We start from the raw sequence: 27,301 nt of genomic DNA on the forward strand, positions 1-27,301 counted from the left end.
GTTCTATTCCTATTAATCTAAGTCTAAAATCTTACCTTAATGAAAATATTTGTAAAAGTAGTTAACGCACTAAATCTGTATCTCAAGGATGACAAAATAACTAAGTTTTTTTTTTTAACTGCTAGTTAATGACTTTGATAAAAAAACTGTTTACCTTCTCAATTATTAAAATTAATCATAAATTGTTTTTCTAGAAGATCTTTTCAAAGTAAATTTTGCAACTTCTTTGGCAGAAGCATTACTGGTAGCACTGGACTTACAACTCACATTAGAAATTCCACTAATGAATGATCTGTATTGTTCCAAGATCTTAAAAAAAAACAATATTTGGGTAAATAATTTAATGTCATCACAGTTTCTCTGATATATATCTCTACATGTTAAACGACTACATAATATAGAAAAGCTATTAATAGTTACCAAATGTAAAAGAACTGAATCATATACATTTGTTTTCATATCATTAGCTTAACTTGTTAAGTTACATCATATGTAATATACAAAGAAAAAAGGACAAGATATATATAGAGTTACCATTAAAAAAAGGTTGTTGCAACCTGAAGTTTTTTGTGTCAAACTTATTTTTTTCTTCAATGTCCTTTAAAATGGTATCACAACTCTTCCTTTTTCCCATTTAAAATTTTTGAGTTGCTCCCACTTGGGATTGCGACGGTCCGTCTCATGCCATACAATAGATCATCTGGTGGTAATAAAATTTGCTAAATCTAATTTTACTGTCGAAAAGTTATTTAATGGTTCCCATATTTTATTAACACTGTACATATATATATATATATATATATATATATATCTGAGAGGCCACTAAGTTCCTTTCCATATAAAGAAATAAAACATGAACTAATTTTAATTAGTTAATTTAATATATTTAAATAAAACTATAACACATAAAACTACTTTAAATTACATCTGTATATGCTACTCCATCGTCTGGATACATTTTTATCAGTCATCAAGTGCGTTTAGACATCCTATTTTGTTTTGAAGGATCAAAGCAGTAAAAACAGTCTCTGATGACAGCATCTCGTCAACATTCCTTAGTTGTAACTGGGACATTTTTTCTTTGATTATGCCCTAGAGAGAGTTGTCACCTGTTGTTAAGTTTGGACTTCTAGGCTCCCACTAAATTTGGGAGCCCCAATAATCCACTGCCCTTTAAAATGTTCAATTAAAAAAACCTTTGCTGACTGACCATAATGATCTGGAGCTCAATTTCTACCTAAAGCAACTTGCCCTGACTGACTGATTCATCAGTGCCAGCAAAAACTACTGAAGATATATTGATAATTCGTATACACATTCTTCTTATGTGTAAGTGCACACTAAGAAAGGACTTTCTGAAATTCCGAATTTAAAGGGTTAAAATAGAGTAACAATGAAATTTACTATTTTTTAAACTTCTCTGTAACAAATAAAGATAAAACTTGATTTTTGGTTCTATAATCTTCATTTGAATATTTAAAAATTAATTTCTAATTTTTTTTTTTAATTCCTAGTTTAAAGGGTAAAAATGGATTTTTAATTTTTTTTGAAACCCGGTTTTTTTTAAATTTCTCTGCAAATGAAGATGTCAAGTTTTTTTTATGAAACAAAAATTCCTTCCTTCCTACAATGAAACAGTCACTGTAAGAAGGAAGAGAGATAGTAAATGGAAGCTGAGAATGAAATGGGCAAGTTCTTCTGAGTACCAAAAAAAGGAGAGGAATGTTGAAGTTTAAAGATCTAAAGGAAGAGAAAAGAAAAAGAAGTAGAAGGTGTAACATATAAAGCAGGAGAATTTAAAAAAATATTGCTAGGCGAGTTCTATATTTTTCACTGTATACTTTAAAGCTTGTTCTCTAAAAATTATGATTTATTGTGTTTCAAAATATCATAACTTTGTTTGTTTAAAAGATAAATCCATGAATCTTTTTTCAAACTGTTCTAGAAAATGTACGCTGCAAACTGTACTATTAATATTTAATAATAAATTATATAAGTTTAAAAATAAAATCTAGAATTTAGTAATGTGGTTTGTAATTTTTTTTTAATAGATAGTAGGAATTAAAAAAGCATACTAATTTATAAATTAATTTATCCTCTACATTAAAAAAAAATTAAATCATTAGACCTAATAGAAGTAAAAATATGATATTCTGAAATTATAACTGATTTTTCCAAACTCCCAAAAATAAGGGCTGTTGTTGAAATTTTGTTTTTTTCTGGTGACTATGCTTGTATAAGTAGGAATTATTTACCAGGGTTACAGATTTTTTGCATTGAAGGACATTTTTTTTAATTTGGGATGATTACTCCCTTAAAATGTTGGGGCCTATTGCAGCAAAATCTCTTCCTTTAATTTAATTTTCCTGTATTCTATTCAAAGGCAGAATAATTTGACACATGATTTTTTCCTTTTATATGCGTGTTGGAACAATTTCAGATATTCCCATGATTTTAATGTCATTCACATGTAAACTGACAGCCACAGGAATGACAAAAGTTGAGATTATAAGAAAAATAACAGCCAATATTAAAGTGTCCTTGTAATAAAAGGAAAAGGTTTACTGTCATTTCATATTGAAACAATCAATACATAATAATATTAATAATCTATTTACTTACCTAACAGTGAAGAAGTGATGATCATGATACCATGATACCTAAAAACCAGTCATTACTGGTTTTTAGATTATGACTCATGAAATTTGACTTGTGTTGCTGCAAATTTCTCTGTAACAGCTGTATCCTGTCTGTGGAACTCGGATAGAAATTACTGAACACCATAACAAAGGGAACTTTCACCTATTTTCACCATATACTAAATTTGATTTTTTTAATACTGAGAAACAATAAAGATGTCGTACTTCTTGCTTTTTCCCAATTAATAAAATCCAAAATTTTTATCAATCAAAATATTAATTATCTTGGTCACACGATATGAATCTTAAAATGGAATGATTAATTCAATTGTAAATACTGCTTGTATGAAGTCACTGAAGATGCTAGTCGACTGTGGAGTACTTAAATGGTGAGAACAATTATGTAAAATATGTAAGAGATAAAAGATAATCAACTCAGTACTAATTACAAAATCTCTTTATTCTTTGAAAAAAATTGCCTATAAAATTTTTATGAATTCATAAATTCATACAGTATAATAGATATATTAAAATTGATCCAGCCAATCAATATCATAAATACATATATTGCAAAAACAATATTGTAATAAACCAACATATTAAATATTTATTAAAGTATTACAGAGTCAGTATAGTAATAATAATAATAAAATGACATGTAAATGAATTTATATTTAAATTAATAAATAATAACTAACTTCATAAAACATCAAAATAAATTTTAATTACAGCATTCATTTAAAGCTAACTTTAAAATAATGAATTCAATAAAATTATTAAAATAAAATATCAACAAATATATAATTTCCTTTAATATTAGTAATTATTGATTCAGTATCTCTATAAAAATTAATTTTCTTATAATGCTTAACATCACATGCAATGTCATTTATATAATAAACATTTTTATTTACCCAAAGATATATTTCATGTTTTTATCATGCCCTACATACCTTCATATAAAATTGTTGTAAAAGTACTGAGATCACACAGAACAATCTTCTATTAAAATTTAAACAAAGATTATATAAAGAAAATTTTAGTAACCATAAGTACCTGACATAACCATTAAAGCCTTAAGAATAATTATGTTGAGATAGCAGACTAAATAATAAATATAATTATATATTTTCATTTACAAAACGACTGATAAATCACTCACCATAGAGCTCGTCTTATTAATAAAGCAAACTTGAAAATTACAGTAGGTATAAACAAATATCTTTATCAATGTCTAATCATGAAATTCAATTGATAAGAATAACCTGAGAATTACATGAACTGGATATTTTTTAAATCTCATTACAGATATAACATCATGACAATAATATTATACAGAAACAGAAGTATAGAAACAAATTTGTATAAACCTAGATCATTTTACTTGGCAGTTTTAAAAAATATTCATTTGATACAAATCACATTTTAACAAAAACATACCAACACAAATTCTACTAGTAAAATATATATTCCTTCTCAATCATACCAACAAACATGCTATTCACTGAATAAAAATAATATAATTGAATTAAATGATGTAATTACATGATTTTAAAAGAAGACATATATATAATAAAATTAGAAGGAATAAGACAGGTTTTGATCTTTATAACACAAACATAAGTAAAAAAACTGAGAAGTCCAGTTTCCTCTACTGATTAGAAAAATAACCGATTAGGGATCTCATACTTAACTATAATATCTAGAATTATGCTACTCAAAAAAGGTTAAATGTTTCATAACACTAACATGTTATGAATCTAAAGCATATAATTTAAAAAGTTTTGATTAAAACTGATAGGAAGAAATGAAACTATAATAAAATAATTATTTTTTTATATTTTATACACATCAAGTTAAATGATAATCATCTTATGGTACTTACAATATAAGGCTGTCTGGTAACTAAGGATATGAAACTTTGGATTACGACTGTGCTATGAAGCAATTTAAAGTTATAAGAATTCTAGCAAAATGATTTTATAAATTTTTACCACAAAATACAACAAAAGCTTCAATATTTGACAATAAAGGGGGTTGGGAGACTTGCAATAGGTTAGCGGGATTTTCTGGTAATTAGAGCTTTATTTATGGCTGTTCAATAAATACTCTTACTGCTATTTAGGTTAATTTTTTATGAATATAATTTACCAAACTGCATCTACAACAATAAAAAAAAAAAATACAGTAATTCTCAACAATTGTGTTTCTCAACACAACAAATAGTAAAATTCCTTGGGTACAAGCACTGATTCCTACGTTTCTTTGTAACCTTGCAATGTAATTAGTTCTGTCTGTCACATGAATAAATGCTATTAACTAGTATATCTTTTTTTTTTTTTTAATGTGGCAATCAAAATTAGCAAATGATTCAAACCAAGCAACAGAAAATAGTGTTTATGTTTTTTTAAAAAATAAAACTGTCTCTGGGTCTAAAAAATTTAATAAAAATGTATAGGCAGATGAAGAATCCCTGCTAATCAGCTACTGAATATCACGGCTTTTATTGAATCCATAAAAAAAAAATTAAATATCAAACAGATAAGATGGTATTAATAAACATTCATTGATAAACTAACTCATTACATATCATCAACAACACCAAAAAACTTTTTTTTTAACTGGAAAAATTTTATATTAATTCATATATTATCAGAAATTAATGCAGAAAGATTATTTTAAAGAATTTAGGAAATATATATATATATATATATATATATATAACCTTAAACAGTTGTATAATCCCTGTTTTTAATTACTTTTATAAAGTTAACCAAACAAACATTAGTAATTTATTTAACTAATAAGTAAAAAATAGAGATAGACTTGGTTAAATCATATTATGCAAGACGGATATACATCATCAAAGATGTGATTAAGTTTAACCACGTGTTACTAAATAAATTATGGTAGTTATTATTTTCTTTCCTTTTGGGTAATTGAGTAAATTCAGCCGAGGATCCTGTGTTTTTTCTTCAAGTAATTTAAATAATTCTATTTGAAGGGCTTGTAACAATTCTGCTACCTGTTGGTGAACAAAAAATGAAACATAACATTATATAAAAAAATTTAATAATTACACTTAAAGATAAAAATAAATAATAGAAATTCAATTATATTTTTGAAAGATTTTATTACAATTACTAATTGATACACCCAACATTTTTATATAAACATCAGCAAGTGTGTACTTATTTGTTTGTATAAATGTCTGCTTATAATCCAACAACTGCTGTGCTAGCAAAGCAGAAATAAAATAAATGTGTGTATATATATATAAAACAATGTGTATATGAGTATGTTTTTTCTATGTTACACATAGAAAAAAAGTTACCTCATTTGACTCAGTAGCAAACATGATCCAACCTTCTTCTAATGATATGACAAATGTTCCATTATTTAACTGAACTTCTAAAACAGAGCCAGAGAATAATACAAGTGGTAGTATTGGAACCATTGAACAATCTCTAATAAATATACGACTGGTGCGCACCTTCTCTTGATAAACCAAGTATGGACTAGAATAATCACAAACATTGTAATTGATTGAGGATGGATGTAAATTAACCTAAAAAAATGAAAAAAAAAATCAATAATACAGAAAAATTTCAATTTAAAAAGATTCACAAGAAAAATAAGCTAAATTTACCAACTTCAATGCATACATAAGAAACACAATTAAAATATATCAACAGAGAAAACTAAAGTTCTAAAGTTTTGGGGAAAGAATGCTGTGAGGTCGAAAACAGTAGTGAACGGATGTGTAGAGAACAAGTAAGTTTTTATTTAGGATGTGGCGAGAGAGGGAGGAAGGGGGAGAGAAAGAGAGATATTTGAAATAAATAATAAAAATACACATATTTTTAATTTGAGTTTCTGAATAATTTAGAATTTATCACTGAAGTACATTGTTTCATTGGATCCAACTTTTTCAGAACACAATTCATTCCTTTATGTTACCAGAAAAAAATTACACTTTATTTCAAGTGGCACTGAAATTACGGTCATTAGTAAATGCCAACAGGATGTTAAAAAACTACACCAATATGTATGTTCAACTCTGGTGATCTACAGAAATCAGTTTATTAAAAATGGACCTAGACTACTGGTATTTTACCTTATTTCACTCCATTCAATTTCCAGGATATTAATCCTCGAGATGTACCAGATATGGCAGAAGCATCAAATTGTACGAAATGGTGCTTACCATTTTAACAGAACCTTTTAACATTATTACTATTTTTAATAGTTTAAATATTATTTTGGAATTATATTCTTAAGAAAGTGGATCTACATAAAAGTTCTTAAGAGTAAATTAAAAATAATTTGCAATTCATGGAGGGATATTTATTTTATTCTGTGTTAAAAATAAAAAAAAACGTCCATATATAGATATAGAATCTCAGAGCATGTTAAATCCAACAGTATTTTTTATATACTACAAAATTAACATACAATACTTCCGTGCACAAGCTTCAAGCTTATATGATATAATTCATATGTTAAAAAAAAAAACCATGTTGCAGGAGGATCAAGACTAATTCAGGAAAAATTTACATCAGCAGTAAATTTCTATTAAATACTGAAATTATTTTTCTGTCAATAAATCAATTCATTTCTAGTAAAGAAATTTCAAAAAATTTCACAAATTTTTTCATATTTATATAAGTTTTTAAATTTGTTTCACAACTGTACTTCTTTACCTTCATCCTGATCTACAGAGAATGACTTACAACTTACAACAGAAATTTCCCTACAAAATAAGTCATCAAAATCAATTTATTTGTAGAAAAGTAAGACTTAAATATACATTAAAAAAAGAAAAGAAAAAAAAATTATATGCAAGTTAAACTGAGAACCACTTCCTTTTTTTGAAGTCGGGGTTAATAGATGAACATCTGAATTCATATATAAATGCTTTTGTACAAAGTAATAATTTTGTATGACATCTAATAAAATTTTCTTTCTCTAGGATCCAGAAAATACTTTTACTTAAAGTTATGGCCTTTGATGTATTTTTTAAACTTTCTTTTAAATTCATTTAGCATAAAAGTAAAATTGGTATTTTTTTTTAAGTAACGTTTAATGGAACTGCCATTACCTACTAATAAATGTCAGTATATAGAAGAAAAATGGATCTAGTTATTTAATAATTTCTGATTTACGGGGGCCACAGTTTACTGATGTTAAATGATTAAAAAAGGTAATTCAAAAACGTGTTTGAATTGGTGATATAACTAAGTTGAAAGGTGAATCTCAAGTAGTAATCACAAAAGGCTTTCCTCAAGTGTAACAATGTTTACTGAACAGACAATATATAAAAACAGATCATTTTACTAGAGGGGTTTTAGCAATACTTTCAAGCTTTAATGTATTAATGTTAATGACATAAATGTACATTAACAATGTACATAAACCAATCTACATGGCGGAGTGGTCATGACTCGGCCTTTTATCCAGAGGTCCCCAGCTCGAGTCCTGGCTAGGTATGGCTTTTTTTTGTAGGAGCACTACAAAATTCTTTCCACAGACAAGCCTCAGGCTTGAGTGGAATTAATCCACCAGCCGAATAATGGAAAAATAAATCTCACATAAATGAATAAATAATGATCGATAAACAATTAAAAACAGGTTAGGTACTGCTTGGTGTCTAGTTGTGTTGAACAATAGATGTAATTTAAAGAATAAAAAATTTATAAAATTTGTAAGGTATCTGTACTTACACAACCATCTGTTTTAGTTTTAAATTTAATCTCATCACTGGCTGGTAACTTAGGTACAGCTCCACTAGCACTCATTGCATAATATTTCTCTGGTGTTAACACTTTAACGATGTTTGGATACAGAGCAGCACATAATATAGATATTAACAACCTATCATTAGTACCATTCACATTTAGCTGTAAGGCAAACAATGAAATACTTAAATAAAAATATACAAAAAATATAGCATTAAAGTAATACAGCCTTAAAATTCAGCACTGTTTACAGCTAAACTAAATTTAACTGTAAACGTTTAAACATTTTCACGAATTAGATAATAATCTCTATTCTACAAGGTAATTATAGTTCAGGGTTTATTTTATGTTTTATATTCAATATAAAATGGCAATGATAACCTCTAAGAATAAAATGCACAAGTATATATAAGTCCACCATTATGGTTGGATGAAATAATTAAAAACAAGTAAAAATATTTTTTTTATTCACAGTGCTTAATTCTAATATACCTTATCAAATTTATGAATTTATTTCACTACCAAAAACTAGAAAAAAAAATATGTTCATAATTGATTAAAAGTAGATAAGAAATTTTTTTTTTGTAAATGAGACTTAAATAAATATTATTATTACAAAATATATATCGTATAATAATTATATGCAAATAAAATAAAATTACCAGCTGTCCAGTCAATTCTAGAGTTTTATCAATGCCAGAATCCTTAATATTAGAAGATTTACTTGGTCGGCAATTTTCATCAACAAATCCTATTGTAATTAACAACTGTAAAAATTGGCGTTTAATATCAACTAATGTTGTTAATGTATGTGATGACATAAAATTTTCACTGGCAAAAGAATTACCGGCTATACGACTTTTGCAGCGTTTCTCTCTCCAAGCCTAAAACAAAAAAATAATAGTAATAAACAAAAAATGTATATTTACAATGCTCTGATGCAATACTATTTTTACGAAGACTTTCAAAATGTTCATTAAAAAAAATAATAAAAAACTTCTTATCATTCCATTTTTAAATTAATTCTGCTTCAAGTTCAAACTGAAAATCTTCTTTCCACATTTAACCAAACCAACTTTCTTTCCTCTTTCATCTTCAATCTTCCTTTCTTGTTGCTCCTTAATTTTAACAGTCTATTTATTTAACATACCTCTTCCATGGTAGCCTCCTGCTCTTATATCTATCATCTGCTACAGTCATTCTTTTCACACTATCCTTTTTCTGATGCTCTGAAGAACAATCTTAATAAAGATAATCATCTTTTTAGTGACTCTTTATTACATATACTATTTTGTACAAGACATGCACATCCTTAGAAATTATGTTTTAATTTTTTTTTTTAAATTTAAATTCCCTTTTTTATAAAAAAAAAAGAAAAGAATATTTATTTTTTTGCTACAAATGAAATTCTTGAAAAGATATTGAATATAGATGCGCTTCACATTTTATACACAAAAACACTGTATTGTTTTTGCATTGCTTACATCTTTGTCTAACTTTTTTCACATGCACTGAAATAATGTGTGACCTAATTGATCATAAAAAACATCTTCTGACAAACTGTATTCATTATCAGTTTTCAAAATAAGTAATTTTCATGAACTGATGAATAAAAGCAATACTTAAATAAGCAAATAAAACAGAAATATTATTTTTAACTAGCTTATCGTTATCATTATATACCTTATACAAAAGGGGTTACATAATCTCATAAAATACAGTAAGTTGATAAGCAAATAACCTTGCTAATTAAAATCCTAAAACTTTCTTTTGTGATTATAACACCTAAGAAAATCAAGGCAAATTGTATAACTTAAAGAAATTAAAAAGAAAAATTGTTTATGAAAAGGTTTGTTTACACACCATTGGCAGTTAATTAAAATTGATACTAATACTGGTGATGATGATGGACATTATAATGAAGATAGAAATAATAATGATGGTAATATGAAAATAATTAAACAATGGACTAAATAGCCAACGCAAAAAAGTGATGAATTAATCAAATTTTGAGTTGTCAGGAAATAAGTATCAAATTCTTCTTCTATTTCCTATCAGTTAACCCGGAATACAAGCAAATAGAAGAAGAATACTAACCTTTAAAATATTATTTAACATTACTGAGGACCATCAAACTAACAAAAATTACATACTACCTGTTTTTACAATAAAAGTAATATAATTTAATAACAAACAACTACTATGAATATTTTTTAAATTAATTTTTCAATTTGCTTAAGTTTTCTCACTTCTAGTTTACAATATAAAAACTAACTGAAAGTAGTATTAAATAAATGTATTTATTTTGGTTGGCATAATAATATGTTATATACATCATATTAGTCACAGATACGAGTGCCAATCAATAGTTAAAGAAGGTGCTGCTCCAGCTTTTTTCAATATGAATCATCGGAAGGCATGCTAAAATCCTGATAAGAGTAGCATCACACATATACAGTTAAATGTAAACTAAAAAAAGAAGTGACAAATTTCATATTTAAAATACAAATACTTTTTTCTGAGTAATGTCACTACTTACTTTAACAATTAAAATATTTTAGGATACTAAACAAATAATAACGCAGAAGCCATTAATAAAAATTAATTGATACACATACACTCAATTAATTGATATACCTATTAAATGAAGATGTACATAATTAAAAATTCATCTTCAGAGAGAAATTGTTGTGGAAGACATCAGTCATAATTTGTTCTGAAATTATTCCAGAAGTTCATTGAGAAATTGCTTCTCTAAAAGAAAATTGTTTAATATTATTTTAAGTAAATTGGTAGGAAGATCTTTTAAAAATAACAATAATTTATTAAAAATGAGAACAGAAGCATAGTAAGATATAAGCTGAAAAATTTGTTAAGTTACATGATAGAAATTATTTAATTGTCTGGTAGGACAGAGATGAATATAGTTATTTTTTTTTAAATATGTGACTATTCAATTCAGTGTGTATGAATTTAAGACATTATTGTCTTTAAAAACTAAAAAAAAACAAAACATGACAAGCTACTAAGTAAAATTCTTAACAAAGTACAGATATTAAAATAAAACAAAAAAATAACCATTACATACATTAAAAGCTTTTAAAACAGTTAACTGGTCACTCTTTGCATATGCAAACTCTTTCTTTTTTGCATCTGCAGCTTCTTTATTCCTGAAAGGTGACACGAAAGGAGTTTTGTATGATAAGCATGCTGCAATCGTCAATGCCGAATCCACACAACAGAATATAGCACCGTACAATATTAATTTGCCAATTCTTACATCGACAGGTAATGCACCCAAATGTTGACCCAATGATGTCAACTGATGCTTGTTGTCAAGCGCACCCACTGCCTGGAGACGCTTTAGAGAACTAAATATATTTTCAGCAGATGGTGGTTCCAACATACTACCTGTAAATATGAGGACAAAAACATACAGAATTATTTATGTGTGTGTATATATATATATATATATATATATATTTGTTATATACATTTTTTATGCACACCACTTCTTTACAACTTAATATTAATAATGCTTTCCATAAGTTTTACAGCCATTTGAATGTAATTGATGTAGCTGTTTTTTTTTTTTACCTTGGCAACAACCATTGTTAATAGTGGTGATTTTCTTGAAGTTTCTTAACTTCTAGGCATGTTATCTAAGAAGACAATATGGGAATAAGACAATAATGCTTTTGTATTGGGTTCTTTAGTTATCTTTGTTAATTTACTATACTGATGTTGAAGTTTTTTTATTGTTTGTTTATTTCATTATGTCTTACTGAGTTAAGGTGTGGTCTTTTTTTAAAAATATACAAATTACCAAGGTAATTGTTAATACTGATAGATTTAATGGTCTGCATTTATAAGGTTAAAAAACATTTACTTTAGCTGTATGAATTTTTACGTGTTCACTGTATATTTATTTGAAACTGGGCCTTATTTGCATAATGTAAAACGAATATTATGCAATCAAAGCAGTTCAGTTTATATATTCCAGGGGGAGTATTGTATTTAACTTAATGGGGGGGGGGGGGTTGGTCTAGTAGTGAAAGCATCTTCCCAAATCAGCTGATTTGGAAGTCAAGAGTTTCAGTATTCATGTCCTAGTAAAGGCAGTTACTTTTATACAGATTTGAATACTAGATCATGGATACAGTTGTTCTTTGGTTACTAGATCATGGATACAGTTGTTCTTTGGTGGTTGAGTTTTAATTAACCACACATCTCAGGAATGGTCGAATTGAGACTGTACAAGACTACACTTCATTTACATTCATACAATCATCCTCTGAAATAATACCTGAATGGTAATTCCCAGAGGCTAACCAGGAAAAAGAAAGAAAGAGGTATTGTATTTGATTGGTGCTTGATTACATTTTGTATGTAATGGCTTGTTTAGTTTTGTCTTATTTCTGATGACTACCACTGTTACCAGATTTTTTAAATCTGGTAACAGATTGTAAGGTATTTCACTATTCTTTATGAATTACTGTGATTTTCACCATTGTTGATTTTCTGAACATTTTGAAATACTATTTTCATTGCTTGCTTATTGTGCTGGTGAAATCAATAGAACTTATTTATTTGATTCGTATTCTGTCCATATTTTTTAAAAAAATAAAAAAGTACTAGCAATAATATGAAGTGAAACCAGTGAGAACATGAGCTGATATGAGTTTTTATAACATTGTATTTCATAAATTTGATTTGGGTTGCCATTAAAAATTGATATAGTTTTTTATAATTTTATAACTGACCACCAATGAATAAAAACATGGGCAAAATTTAGTTTTGATTAAACAATGAATCTACTTTAAGCAATATTTAAACATGCTCTTACTTAAATTCATTCTTTATATATAATATGTTCGATTTCTTAAATAATAGAAAATTTTAAAATTACAGGAAAATTATAAAAATTAAAACTGACTCACAAGAAATCCATGTTACTTCTTCAAAATAGTTTAAGTAATTCAATTATATTTATTGAATAAGCCTTTTATATATGTATACAGGCTTATAAATGCAAATTAAAATATCAGATCTCCTATGAGAGCAGAACAGACAGACAAATACGTCTTTATTTATTAATTGTACGAATCTTTTTTTCCTGTTTAGCTTCCAGGAATTACCGTCAGGTATTACTTCAGAGGATGAATGAGGATATGTATGAGGATAAGTGAATGAACAGTCTCACGTCGACCATTTCTGAGATGTGTGGTTAACCATCAAATTTAGGTTGTTGGGTGTGAAACCCAACAACCAAAAAACACTGGTATCCACAATCTAGTATTCAAATCCATATAAAAATAACTGTCATTACTAGGACTTGAACACGGGAACTCTCCACTTCCAAATCTGATTTGTGAAGATGCATTGACCACTAAACCAACCCGGTGGGTTAATTGAACTAATTAAAAAATTTATAAATATAATATTTCCTAACTGATCTATTTTTTTTATAATACTAATTTCATGCTTTTATTCATATTAACTTTTAAACTATTTTTAAGGAAGAGTTTCCTTAAATTTATTGCTTAAGTTAGTTTCATTAGTTGATTAATATTGTACAACGTATATATTATCAATTTCTGCAGATCACAAAAATGTGACAGTCAAATATATGTCATGTAAGTTATGTGATAACTTATCACATTTAGTGATACTATTGCATAATTATTCTGATAATAAAATGAATATACTGAAGTAAATTGAAAGTATATCCTTGTTACATAAACAAAGGAATAATGAATGAGTATTTATTTTCCACTGATAAATAAATGTTCATATCATTAAGAAACCATTGTTACGTGGATATATTAAAATGTTTATAATAATAAATTAATCTCAGCAAATAAATAATAAAATATTCTCATATATCCATATCCGATGTACCAGGGAATTTTTATTATATATAAGTAATAGTTTTATTATTGTATTTCTTCAAAATATTTAATCAGTATATCCCATTCATTACACTGGTGAAAAAATTATGAATACATAAAGTAAAACTTCTTTATAATTATGTTCCGTGGACCATGAAAAAATATTGTAACAAGGGTTTATTTTATATCAAGGATGGATTCTGTTTTTAAATATTTTGTTAACTATTTGATACTAAACTTATTATAAAGAAATGTATATATTTATAAACCTTCCTGAGAAATTTGTCACAATTTTCAAGATGCTATATTTTAATTTTTGTACCTTTTATTAATATTGTTTAAACATTTAAATCTGTAGAACGTTAACTTAAATCTTCATATTCATAATTTGTTTTTATTGTGGTTTTAATTTGTTGTATATTTGTGGTTTTATTGAATTTAGTTTTTATATTGTAAAAATAATGTTATTTATAATTTTCAAGGGAAAAATACAGGAGATACAAGGGCTGAAGTGAGAAAAGTCTTCTGACATATGTATTGAACAGTCTATGTTCAGTATGCTCGATGCACACAAATCTAATACACATCTACATTTAATCAAGATCTAATTGTTTTTTTTTTAATTTTATTATTGTACCTTATACATTTGAAAAGTTCATATTATATGAACATTATTAAGCATTATAAATAAATCATCATTTATTTATAATTTTAATGCAAAAAGTAGAATGAAAAGAAGAAATAGACTAATACAAGTCTACAGAAACATAGATCAATGTAAACAACAGTACTCGTACTTATACCTATGACTACATGTAGTGGTAGCCAGCTTTCAAAAAGTTATAATTGAATTACTTTGTAGTATAATAAAAAAAATCTTACCAAATACATCATCCACAGTTCTATTAATAAACACAGGTAATATCTTAATTCTAATAATTAACTGTTCAAGAGGCACTCTATGTATTTCAGGTACTGGGCGTGCAGGCATATGAAACTCCATGCGATATGATGTATATAAATGTATGCAAACACCAGGCATTACACGTCCTGCTCGTCCTTTGCGCTGCATTGCATTTGCACATGATACCCACACGGTATCTAAACTTTCCATGTTTTTGTCTGAATCAAACCTAAAGAATAAATAAAATTAAATAAAATAATAATACTGATTATAGTAATAATAAAACTCTTAAAAAAATTAATATTTTAGAAATGGTGGTTAAGTTTACAATTGCAAAAAAAATTTATAGTAATCCCACATGCCACTAAATGACACCAATAATACATATATATCTATAACAAATTTATTGCTGTTGAAACTTAGATTAACAAAAAGTAACATCTGGCCAGTCAGTACTAAGGTGGAGAAATAACAACATTACAGAACTTATAAAACTGGTTTGTAACATATTTTACGTATATTTCTTAAAACTAAGTTTGAAAACTTTTAAATGAATCAAATTAGTATTGTTTTACAGTAATATATGAAGGTTGCTTTATATTCAGTGAAGTTCCATCTGTTTATTATAGTTTAATATAACAAAAAAATAAACATAAATAAATATATAAATTACCTTTTCTCTTTCATTTTGCCAGCATCAATAACAAACACACAGTCATCAATAGTAATTGATGTTTCAGCAATGTTGGTTGAAATAACAATCTTTCTGACACCATCCTTTTGTTTCCTCGACAGAACAAATGAAATTTCAATAAAACATCACTTCATTAATAATCACAACATAAGTTACATATATATACATAAATATAGCCGAGGATTTATTGAACTCTCACTAATACTGGAAATAACTTTTTTCCTTAAAAAAAAAAACTATAAGGTTAATGATCCTGAAAATGGTACAACCATTCTCAACAGGACTCATGCAAGGTCTATTAGGGAAAGTTGCCCTAGGGAAACTAATAGGGCAATTGCCCTATTAGGGAAAGTACAATTGCCTTTTTAGAGAAAAATGTACAAACAAACAAGGCTCGGTTCACTATAATATTTTGGTTACACTTATTTTACATTCTACACCTTGAACCACAAACCATAAGAATGATAAATCTCAGTTTATAAGTATAATTCTCTTTAAAATTAAATTTTACCGTGTTAATAATTTAATTAGTCTTTAATGAAAGTTATAGGTAATCAAGAATCATGATGGACTATTTTATAATAAGTTATGCGATTGATTTTCTGTTCTTGCATCAAGTTTAGAAATAAACAAAGCTATGACATGACGCACTCTTAATTTTTTACTTAGGATTTCATGACATGAACCCACCAAAATCCCAGTCTCTTCTGCCATTTCATAAACTGTTAAACATCAATTTCATCTCAATAAATCACTCACTTCAGCAGTATGGAACGTTTCCGTTGACAGATGGCATTTCTGGACAGCATGATCTTTAGTATATTCTTGACCAATTTTAAAATGCCTCTGCCAATTATAGTATTATGTGCAGCATATAATATAATATAGAATAAAAACTTTGCAAAAAATAATTGCGACATCCATACAGATGATTTGTTACTTCCTATGGTGTAGAGTGAAGGCAAATGTAGGTCTCAAAATATTTCTATAAATATCAGAAAAAAAGTTTTGGTTATATCTTGAACAAATTTTGTATGCAATCTCTGCAACAGCAAACATCCTATATCACATTTTTAAGCACAGTCAGTGGAGTTCAACAGTATCATGGCCAACCATGATGAGAAACTTTATTTTACTTACATCTTTAACTTAAGATGTTTGACAATTTTAATAAGCTCAGTTTGACTTAGAGTAGGGCTATGATCATGCACATATATTAAACAGAAGTTAGAGAACTAACAGAAATTTATTTATGTCTGCTATCTTAAAGAATTAAGAAATATCCAAAATTCTAAATCAAAATGTCTTTAAAAAATTCTACGTCAAAAAATTTGTTTAAAAATTAATTAACTGAAATTTAGGACAGTTATAATCACCAAGGAATTTTGTCTGGTCTTCTGTGCGTGCATGCGAATGTGCACACACACACCTTCAATAGCAACTGAATTCTGTTGCTCTAGTAGATTGTTCATATAATAATGCTAATAAATAAAATAGAAGAGGATAATATACTGATATTTATCATAATCTGAATATGCATTTTTTTTTTTTTAAATGCACAAATATAAAAATGAAAGGAAAATAAATTATATTTCTTATAACCTAGTTTTTTAAAATAAATTCTCATCATTAATTTCTTTCATATTTTCAGTGATAACAAAACAATACATAGTAAAATAATTCTTAACTGTTAATTTACATGAATTTGTATCTTTTTTTTATAAAATGGCATTGTTGAGGATAAAATAATTTTTATAACGGTTAATATTATTAATATTTACTTAAAAACAAGTGCCTGATCTTCATTTGATAGTGTTGAATGCAATGGTATTAAAACAAATTTACAGGTCATCGGATTAAAAGTAGCTGTATCTTTTAAGCGATCATGAAGTGTTATTATCTCTTGTAATCCTGGTAGAAATATCTGAAAAAGATTAAAATAACCAGTAAAAAACAGCACCAATATTTCATTAATAAGCTTGTCTATATTGACTGGTTAAGAGGAGATTTTACAATTATGGAGGTTTTAGAAGGTATGATGGAAGGCAGGAGATGGGACAATATCTAGTTGAAAGGGAAATACATGCAGAAAAAAGTACTGAATTATAACTAATGCTGTAAGTTTGAGGACAGGTCCTGTGTATCATGTCTGTTCCATTTTCTTGTATTTCCAGCTAAACTTCTGAGATCTTGATAGCTCCTATTATTAGCTGACTTCATGTTATCTTCATTTTTAATTTTTTTGCCAAATAGCTTTCCTAATCTCAAGTGTTATATTACAAATTCTCACTCTCCTTATTATTTCATTTTTTTCTTTCTATTCATTTAATCTTCTCCTTACCCATATTTTAAATGCCTCCAACCTTTGTTTTTTTTCACTTTTTCATAGTATCCATGTTTCACATTTGGATAAAAGTTGTAAACAAAACATTTCACAAGACACTTCTCACATCTAACTTCACCTTACTATGTAATAACTGTCCTTTTTTGCTATCATTTCCTTAACCACTGCTTCTCTAATTTTTATTTCATTTTCACTTTGTAATTTTCTGTTATTATATCTACCTAATACACTATTTTACTTTTCTTTAGTTTAATAAATTTTATAAACAATATCTATGAGGAACATTCTAAAAAAAATATGACTTGATAAAAAGGATTGTTTAACTTACCACAAAATGGGAATTTTAAATGTACTTAAGAAACATGATTTATGACAGTGAAACATAGTAACAGAAAAATCAAAAATAAAAAGTAATGCAGCTTTTGTATTGTAACATAAAGAAAAGCAGTTAAGTTATATTAATTTTGAAATGAAGAAACTGAGAAGAGAGAAGCTTATGGGTAGAAATTTGAAAAAGAATATATAGGTTGTTAGAATATAGATGAGATATCAAAGTTTAGTTAATTGGTAGCAAAGGATAGTAAAGAGTAAACACAGTAAGTGAACACAAGGATCAGATTACAAGAAACAGGTATCTTAAGACTTAGGAATTAGTATATAATTTGGAAACAGAAGACAGCACAGAGCAGAAAGAAATGAGAAGAGTATCTAAGACACATCAAAGACAACATGGCAACAAATAACAAAAGAGAAAATATCTGCTACAAACCATTTATGTAGTAGATAAGTTAAGTTAATTTTGATCTAGTCTGAATCTTTATGCGTTAAAAAAATAAGAATTTTATTGTTACTTTTCTGAAAAGGAAAGTAATTCATACTGGAGAATAAAAAATACGATTTTCTAAAAAAAAAAAAATGTAATTTATAACTCAATTGTTTTATAAAATAAATGTATCAAATAGTAAAATTATAAATAAAACATTAGGAAATCAAATTGATAATAATAAACATTTTTTCGATAAGACATTTTTTCATTAAGAGCATTTATTTTATTCTTAAAAATACATTCCACTTTATTCAAGAACATTCATGTACTAATATGGACTTCTAAAAAATTCTCCAAAAAAAAAAATGGAAATTCAACAAAGAGAGCAAACACGCATCATAAAGGTAATGAATATGTAACTGACTACAACGTACAGTTTGTATATAATGAAATTTCATCTATAAAATATGCACAGAAAGAGAGTATAAAATTAATTATTCTCCTTTCAAGTATACAAATTGGTGCTAAAACAAATCTAGCAACGTTGCATCACTACTCTATCATGTTCTTTCACTAGATAATAAATATTTTAAATAAAATGTTATAACTGAATCTGTAATAAAATGAAAACAGTATGTCCCATATCTCTAAAGGTTTTGCATCACATTCTTTATTAAAAACCATTAAAATTGGAAATGAAATAATTTGGGATTTGATAAGATTCATTTTAGACAAATAATGTTTCAAAGATTTATACAATACAGATTTGGTGAGTTATAATCAGCCTAAGAATTTTGGAATTTAAACACTGGTTCTTTTTCATATTTATCTTTAAAAAAAAATTTCAATAAAATCTTAAAAATATTATAAGACACTTAGTACAGTAAAAGTGATTTTTATATATACTTCATGAATCTGACACACCTTATTTCTAAATATTCACCAAGCTGATTGTACACATCTTGCTGAGTAATAGTGTTGTTAGTAATTTTTTTTCTTAGTCATCAGTATCAAGTTTGATATTTTGTCATATCTCAAGCTGTTCCATTTACATTAAATGGCCATTTCTAAGTAAATATGTAAAATTATGAACTTCTTTATTAAAGAATTAATTTTATCCATATGTACAGTTTTTTTTACTAATACAGTATTCCTTAATTTTACAAAGTATACCAAACACTGAACAAACAGGAACTTCTTATAAAAATAATAAAAAATTATTTATATTTGACAAAACTAATTTAAATACAACAGAATTCTTAATAGTTCATAGAAACAATGAATTTACGAAATGGTATTACTGGAAATAGGACGAAATTAAAATTCACAGTAAGATTAACTATTTATTAATTTATAATAGTAATTAGGAAAAAATCCAAAGATGAAGTTTGGTAAAATAAAAGATACGCACTTAAAATGTAAATACAAACCAGTATTGAGCCTGTTTTAGGGAAGTCATGAGTGCCATGTGTCAGCCACATTAATATAGTTTCAATAAGTTCATAATTTATTTTTTCATGATCCATCATATATAAATTTTTACACGTTTGTTTGCTATTCTCTGTAAAAATGAAGAAATAAACAAAAAAATTACTGAATATGCAATCAATAGTACTCAAGAAAAATAAAACTTGTTTTTGATGAGTTACATCTCTTTCTTTTATATCAGACATGTGAACTTCTGTAGATGTTAGGAAAGAGTAGTTGATTCGCATAAGAATGAAATATAATTTAAGCATCATGTTTGTCCGTCCACCAGTTGTCTGAAGTGATTGTATTTTTGAAATTATATGTACTGTAATAGTGCTGTTAAAACATATACACATGAGACACATCTTGAATCTTCATTAAGAGCTAAAATAACAGACTTTTCTTAATTAACACCATAATAGAACCAAGAATCCGAAAAAATACTTCAATATGTATGAATTTCTTTTTAAGTATATTGAACAATTAAAAAAATTTAATCTATTATTAAAACTTTCAAACTGTACTTCCATAAAAACAGGTACTTTTATTCATAATTTACCATGATTTCTGTAACTATTCTGAAAATAAATTACATCTCTCAAGAACATCAGAGAAAAGGACAGTGTTTATGGTACAAAACTTAATTCTGTTTAACAAGTGGTTTGTAAGATAAATAACTTTTTAAAGATAAGTAGTTTCTTTTATGATAACTGCTATAAAGATTAAAACTGGTGAAACACATTCAATACCAGATATTAAATTTCACAATGTGGTTACTGATTATGAATGGTATCAGAGATGATTTGATTACATATTAACTGACAAACTTATTATAAGAAAACCTTACAGAAGACATCACTTGTACCAACCTCTTAACATATTTCAAATATGAGAATATGTTCATCTAAAATCTTGTTTTCAAAAATAATTTCAATGGAAATTTCAGGAAAAAGAGAAATTTTGTGTAATGAACTGAATAGAATGAAAATAATAATTCTTATTAAAGAAACAATTTTTTAAAATAAATAACACTTTTCCATAATTTTTATTTAAATATTGAAGTAGGCATCTGATAACAAGCAATTTACTGACCCTTAATTATGTGCAGATTCTAAAAAATTAAAAGAAGAACGTAAGGATGTATATCGATGCACATAATCTGGTATAAAAATCTAAACTTAACTATAATGGTAACTAAAATAAAATAATAAACATCTTCCAGTCATTTCTATGTTATAACATTATCTTCCATTTACATTACCTAAAAGAAACTTACAATAGTAACTTTTTCTAGACTATTCTAGAGAAACTTTCTCTAAAGAATAAAAAAAAATAATAATCAGTACACAGGAAAAAAATTTCAAACTTGAGAACGTACATGAAAAATGTTCAGGTTGAGTTGTGAACCTCATTTTTTAAGTCAGCTAAAAAAAAAACAACAGTAATTAAATTTTGTTAACTGCATGGAACTTCTGAATTTGCAATTTTTTTTTGGTGAAATTTTCTGACCCACTACAACGCACAAGTGTTTTATATAAAAAATAAAATACATCATCCACGAATCAGCAAGCCACTGGAACCAAAGCCACTACCTATAGGAAATTTCATTTTGACATGTCCAATTACTAACTACAAAATCTCTACATTAAAGAAATCTTTTAATATCATTACAAAAAATGTCTTTATATTGCATAAAAATTTTTATTACAGACTGTAGGTGTAAACTTTTTAAGTCTATGCATATTTATTCAATTTAAAAAATAGAACTATGTTGTTCCATTTTTCTAAGGAGAGGAAAGTCTTATATGATTGTTGTTAATACAATAATAAACTGAGAAATTAAGTTGAATCAATTTTAATAACTTAACTTTCACAGTTAAGTGTAAACTCAATGCTTTAGAGGTTTAACAAAATTAATACATGCTTGCACACAATGTGCAAGGTATGTTTTTAAACTACCTTTTAAAAAAGATAGTTTAAAAACCTTTTTGAATTTGCCACCTATATGTGCAATATTAACAGATGGCGCTTATGTAGCTCAAGTTATATCAATCAATAGTTTAATAATTTTGTTATTAGTTGTTTATATTCATCCACTTATAATGAATGTTACAATCTGTTAAGGTTGTCAAGAGTGAAGTAGGAGGAGTAATCCAATTTTTGATGGAAAAAACAATTCTGTAGCTGCAATTCATACAAAAATTTAAGATGTTTATGAGCCGAATATTATGAGTGACCAAAAGTAAGACAGAGGTGCCATTCATTTTGAGAAGTGTGAATGAACAAAAACATTCATGATGAAGAACGTAGCTGCTGGCTGTCAATGATAATGAATGATGTGATTGAAATAGGTGATGAAAAATTGTGAAAACCAGCACTTCATTGTATCACTATTGTCTTTGATGATTACTGATGTTTTGCAATCTTTAATTTATGAAGTTTTCATTGAAAAATTGTGTGCCAGATGGGTGCAGAAGATGTTAACTGATACACATAAGGAACATCTTGCTGAAGCGCATGAATTTTTGCAGCATTATGTAAATGAAAGTGATGAATTATTTGATCGCATTACTATCAGAGAAGACACTTGAATTTCTTATTTGAACACCGAGACAAAGCACACAGTCAATGCAACGGCGGCATTTATCATCTCCTACACAAAAGATGTTCAAACAAGAAAGTTTGGTAAAGAAGCTTATGGCTATTGCTTTTTTTTTGGGACAAAAGGGTGTCTTGTTTGTCAAACTTAGTGATCACAAAACTACTGTGAATACTAAGATGTATTGCAGAACATTAAATAATCTTAGAAAAGCTATAAATAACAAATGACATGGAATATTATCCTGCAGGATTTTATTTTTGCATGACAATGCCCGGACACTCATGGTAAATCAGACATTAAGGTGATTGGAAAAATTTCTTTGTAAAATCTTTAATCATCCACCCTGTAGCATTGACTTAGCTCTCAGCGAGTATTTTCTGTTACTTCACATTAAACTGTGGCTTGCATCAAAAAGGTTTTACGATTACAATTGACATTTAAAAATTGGTGCTACATGTGGTTTAAGTAACTGGAGGTAGAATTTCTTGAAGAGGGAATAAAAAAATCTAGTGAAACACTATGCAGTAAAATAGTAAATAAATTAAGTTTTTATGTGGAAGTAAAAGTTTTGTTCATTTTTTCAGTTTTGCTTTTATTTTAAAACTAACGTTAACACCCTTTAGTAAAAAAATAAAGAAATAAATAGAATATAATATATATATAAGGTAAAAAAATAAAAACATACCTCTATATCTGTAGCACACTTGCTTTAAAGTTAAATTTTCATCTTTTATTTTATCGCTTATTTTAATAGATTCATTTTTGACATCACACGTTTCCAGTTCAGTACTCAATTCACTATCTATATTGAATGCAATATTTTTACTACCTTTACCACCAGGTGTATATCTACAGAATTCACTGTTTTCCTCTAAAACATATTTTGTTAAGTCCATAATGTCTTCTAAAAACAACTCTTCAACTGGAAATGTACGACCTAACATCAAAACATACCACAAAAATAAATTATAACCTAAACTAAATACTACATTGTAAACAAGATAATTAAAAGGATGTAAGTAGATTTATAAAACACCGGAAGTTTGAGTTATGTGATCAGTTTGATTTGTATTTAATTTCAATTAATGATTTATGTACGAAGAAAGTTTAAAATTTTATCTACAAAATAAAATAAATAAGACAAAAATTATTCAGTGTTTTAATTAGAAGTATTCTTTCCTAAACATCAAAAAATAACTACTGATATGAAGTGCTTAAACAATACAACTGCCTGACTGTTTTTGTAAATATATCATGCTTTATGTTACAATAGCAGTTATTGTTTTCAGTTTGCTTTAAATTGTTTTTAATGTGTTATGCATGTGTAGATATGTTGAATTTAGTTTAAACTTCAGCAGAGTGTAACAATGGCTGCATTAATCCTTTTTCATATAACATATCAAATTATTCAAAATAAAAAGGAAAACATTAACATATGTTGATAGAGTACGGAATGAAAAAGATTTAAAATGATCAGGAGAAGAAAGATGTTTGTGGCAAAATCTTGCAAAAGAACAAATATTAATGTATCCAGTATTGGTGAATTTGGTTCTACAGTAGAAAAAACTGTAGAGGATAAAAACTAGTAAAGGGAGACAAAGATTATATATAATTCATGGAACAAACAATTGAGGATACACATATAAAATGTTAAGAGATATGTTGAAGCTAAGAGAATGGCACAGAATCAGAAGGAATGGAGATGAACATAAACCAGAAAAATTATTCAAGAGAAAATAATCTTATTTATTAACAATGACATTAAAAATGCAAAGAAATTTGCTGTACAGCTGCACAAAGTTTAAGTTATGGCAGGCCTATGGTGGACAGAAGTCATACATGAAAATGATAAAACACAAATCAAGAAAAATGGATAAGAAATGAAACAATCTGGGGTTAGGTAAAGGAGGAGGGAACCCTTGCAGGATAAAAGTACATAAGTAACTGAAAAAAAAACTGAAGGAAGAGAGGATACCTTGAACAATGAATGAAATAAAAAAGTGGTGGAAAGGGATCACGGTTTTACAGGCCTTGCTTTTTCTAAACACAGGCTATATAATTATTTTTTATTACAGTCAAAAACTACATAGTGTAAAAAACTACATTTTTAATTATAGTCTAGTGGATGGCTATTTATATCAAGTTTGATTAAAAACAGGAGTGCAATAAAAAGGCTGGTAATTGAAATGCATATATAGTCTATTATGTTAATCAGGCAATGTTTACAGTACATTAGAATTCCATACTTCCACAGTAAGCAAATTTACAAAGCAAATGGTTTTCAGCTAGATAAATAATTTTAATTATTAATGCAGGTATTAGTATAAATTAAAAAAAATAATAATTAAAAAAACATTATTATTGTTTAATAATTCTTCTGGATTTGGATTTAAATTGTTAAAAAACATCACAACTCTGTTCCAAAACTGATTAAACCATGAACACCATCATATAAATTTCTTTATAAAGCTGTACACTTTGCTTTACATAAAAGTTAAGTTTTTGTATTAAGAAACTGTGTCAAAAATATAAATCATGGTAAAGTTGATTCATGTAAGCAATACTAATTTGAAATATGCTTTACAAACTGAACATTTTTAAGTTAATAATTGTATGCTTCTTTGAAGAATCACATATTTTTCAGCTGTATCATTTTGTTCAGCATTCATCAATGGAAATATTATTTTTAATAATTTATATTAATTTAATAAAAATGTTTTTTTTTTTTTTAATTATGATTGTTTCTACAAAAAATATAGACGATTCTTTTTTTTACAAATTCTTTAAACAAATAACTGAAATTTGTATGATTTGTCTTTCTTCACCAAGTAAACTCAATGATTGTGTTTGGAAAATCTTGCTTCATGTAAATAAATCCATGCCTGACAACAATTTCAATCTCAACTATTTCAGATAATAGATCAATATCCAGCCAGTTTGCCATTAGTTCTGTACATATGTATATGTAAATATATGTTATGTTAAAATATATTTATATTAATGTAAACTGATGTTAGTAATAACTATTAATTTCTTATTTATATAGTCTCTTTCGCTAAATTAAATGGTTATTTCAGTTTAATAGCAATTATTAATGTTATTGTTTTGATTTTTTCCATAAAGTAGAAATGATTTTGCACTAGGCCTATTGGGGAGAGCGCTGTTTAAAAAACATCCCAATTGCTGTAGCTCGAAGCTGGTGTGTAAATCAAATGAGTACAATAAATTTAATTTTTTTTGTTTTCAATCATTTAACTGGTTTGATACAACTCTCCAAGATTCTCTATCTAGTGCCAGTCGTTTCATTCTGGTATATCCCCTACATGCTATACGCCTAACAACTTGTTTTACATATTCCAAACGTTCCCTGCCTGCACATGTTTCCCATCTATCTGTCCCTCCAATATCAAAGCAGCTATTCCAGGATGCCTTAAGATATGCTTTACAAGTCTGTGCAACACTTCTTCACTTGTCATTTTATCAACCCACATGATTTTTAACGTTCCCCTATAGCACCACATTTCAAAAGTTTCTAATCTTTTTTCCCCGGTAATCTGATCGTCCAAGTTTCAGTTCCATATAAAGCTACGCTCCAAACATATACTTTCAAAAATGTTTTCCAAACATTTAAATTAATTTTTGATGTAAGAAAATTATATTTCTGACTGAAAGCTCGTTTCGCCTGTGCTATTCAGCATTTTATATAGCTCCTGCTTCATCCATCTTAAGTAAATCTAATTCCCAAACAACAAAATTCTTCTACCTCCATAGTCTTTTCTTGTCCTACTTTTATATTCTGTGGTCCATCTACTCTATTTCTACTACATTTCATTACTTTCGTTTTGTTCTAGTTTATTTTCAAGTGATAGTTCTTGCGTAGGACTTCACCCATGCCATTCAATGCTTTTTCTAAATTTTTTTAACTCTCAGCTTGAATTACTATATAATCAGTAAATCGTAGCATCTTTATATTCTCACCTTGAACTGTTACTGTGGATCTAAAATATCCTTTAACTTCATTAACTGCTAGTTCTATGCAAAGATTAAAAAGTAAAGGGGATAGGGAACATCCTTATATGATTCCCTTTTTTATTACTGGTTCTTTCTTATGCTCTTTGATTATTACTGCTGCAGTCTGGTTCCTGTAAATGTTAGCAATTGCTCTTCTCTCTCTATACTTGAACCCTAAATTTTTTTAAAATGGTGAATATTTTATTCCAGTCTACATTATCAAATGCCATGTATGTTGGTTT

At 27.1% G+C, this 27,301-nt stretch overlaps 1 protein-coding gene across 1 annotated transcript in view; it reads right to left on the bottom strand.

The window, feature by feature from the left end:
* Positions 1-3,078: 3,078 nt before the first annotated feature.
* Positions 3,079-27,301, bottom strand: part of LOC142331047 (putative ATP-dependent RNA helicase DHX57) — a 62,642-nt gene continuing 38,419 nt past the window's right edge. Inside the window, exons 10-19 of the mRNA XM_075376678.1 lie at positions 23,734-23,985; positions 20,407-20,537; positions 17,648-17,790; positions 15,846-15,959; positions 15,151-15,401; positions 11,466-11,788; positions 9,040-9,261; positions 8,363-8,539; positions 5,974-6,207; positions 3,079-5,664 (exon numbers count right to left, since the gene is read on the bottom strand). Coding sequence (XP_075232793.1) covers positions 5,521-5,664; positions 5,974-6,207; positions 8,363-8,539; positions 9,040-9,261; positions 11,466-11,788; positions 15,151-15,401; positions 15,846-15,959; positions 17,648-17,790; positions 20,407-20,537; positions 23,734-23,985 — 1,991 coding nt within the window. The 3' untranslated portion in view covers positions 3,079-5,520. The remainder of the gene's footprint in view (positions 5,665-5,973; positions 6,208-8,362; positions 8,540-9,039; positions 9,262-11,465; positions 11,789-15,150; positions 15,402-15,845; positions 15,960-17,647; positions 17,791-20,406; positions 20,538-23,733; positions 23,986-27,301) is intronic.

The sequence above is a fragment of the Lycorma delicatula genome, chromosome 10 (assembly GCF_047948215.1).
Source record: "Lycorma delicatula isolate Av1 chromosome 10, ASM4794821v1, whole genome shotgun sequence".
Classification (NCBI taxonomy): Eukaryota; Metazoa; Arthropoda; class Insecta; order Hemiptera; family Fulgoridae; genus Lycorma; species Lycorma delicatula.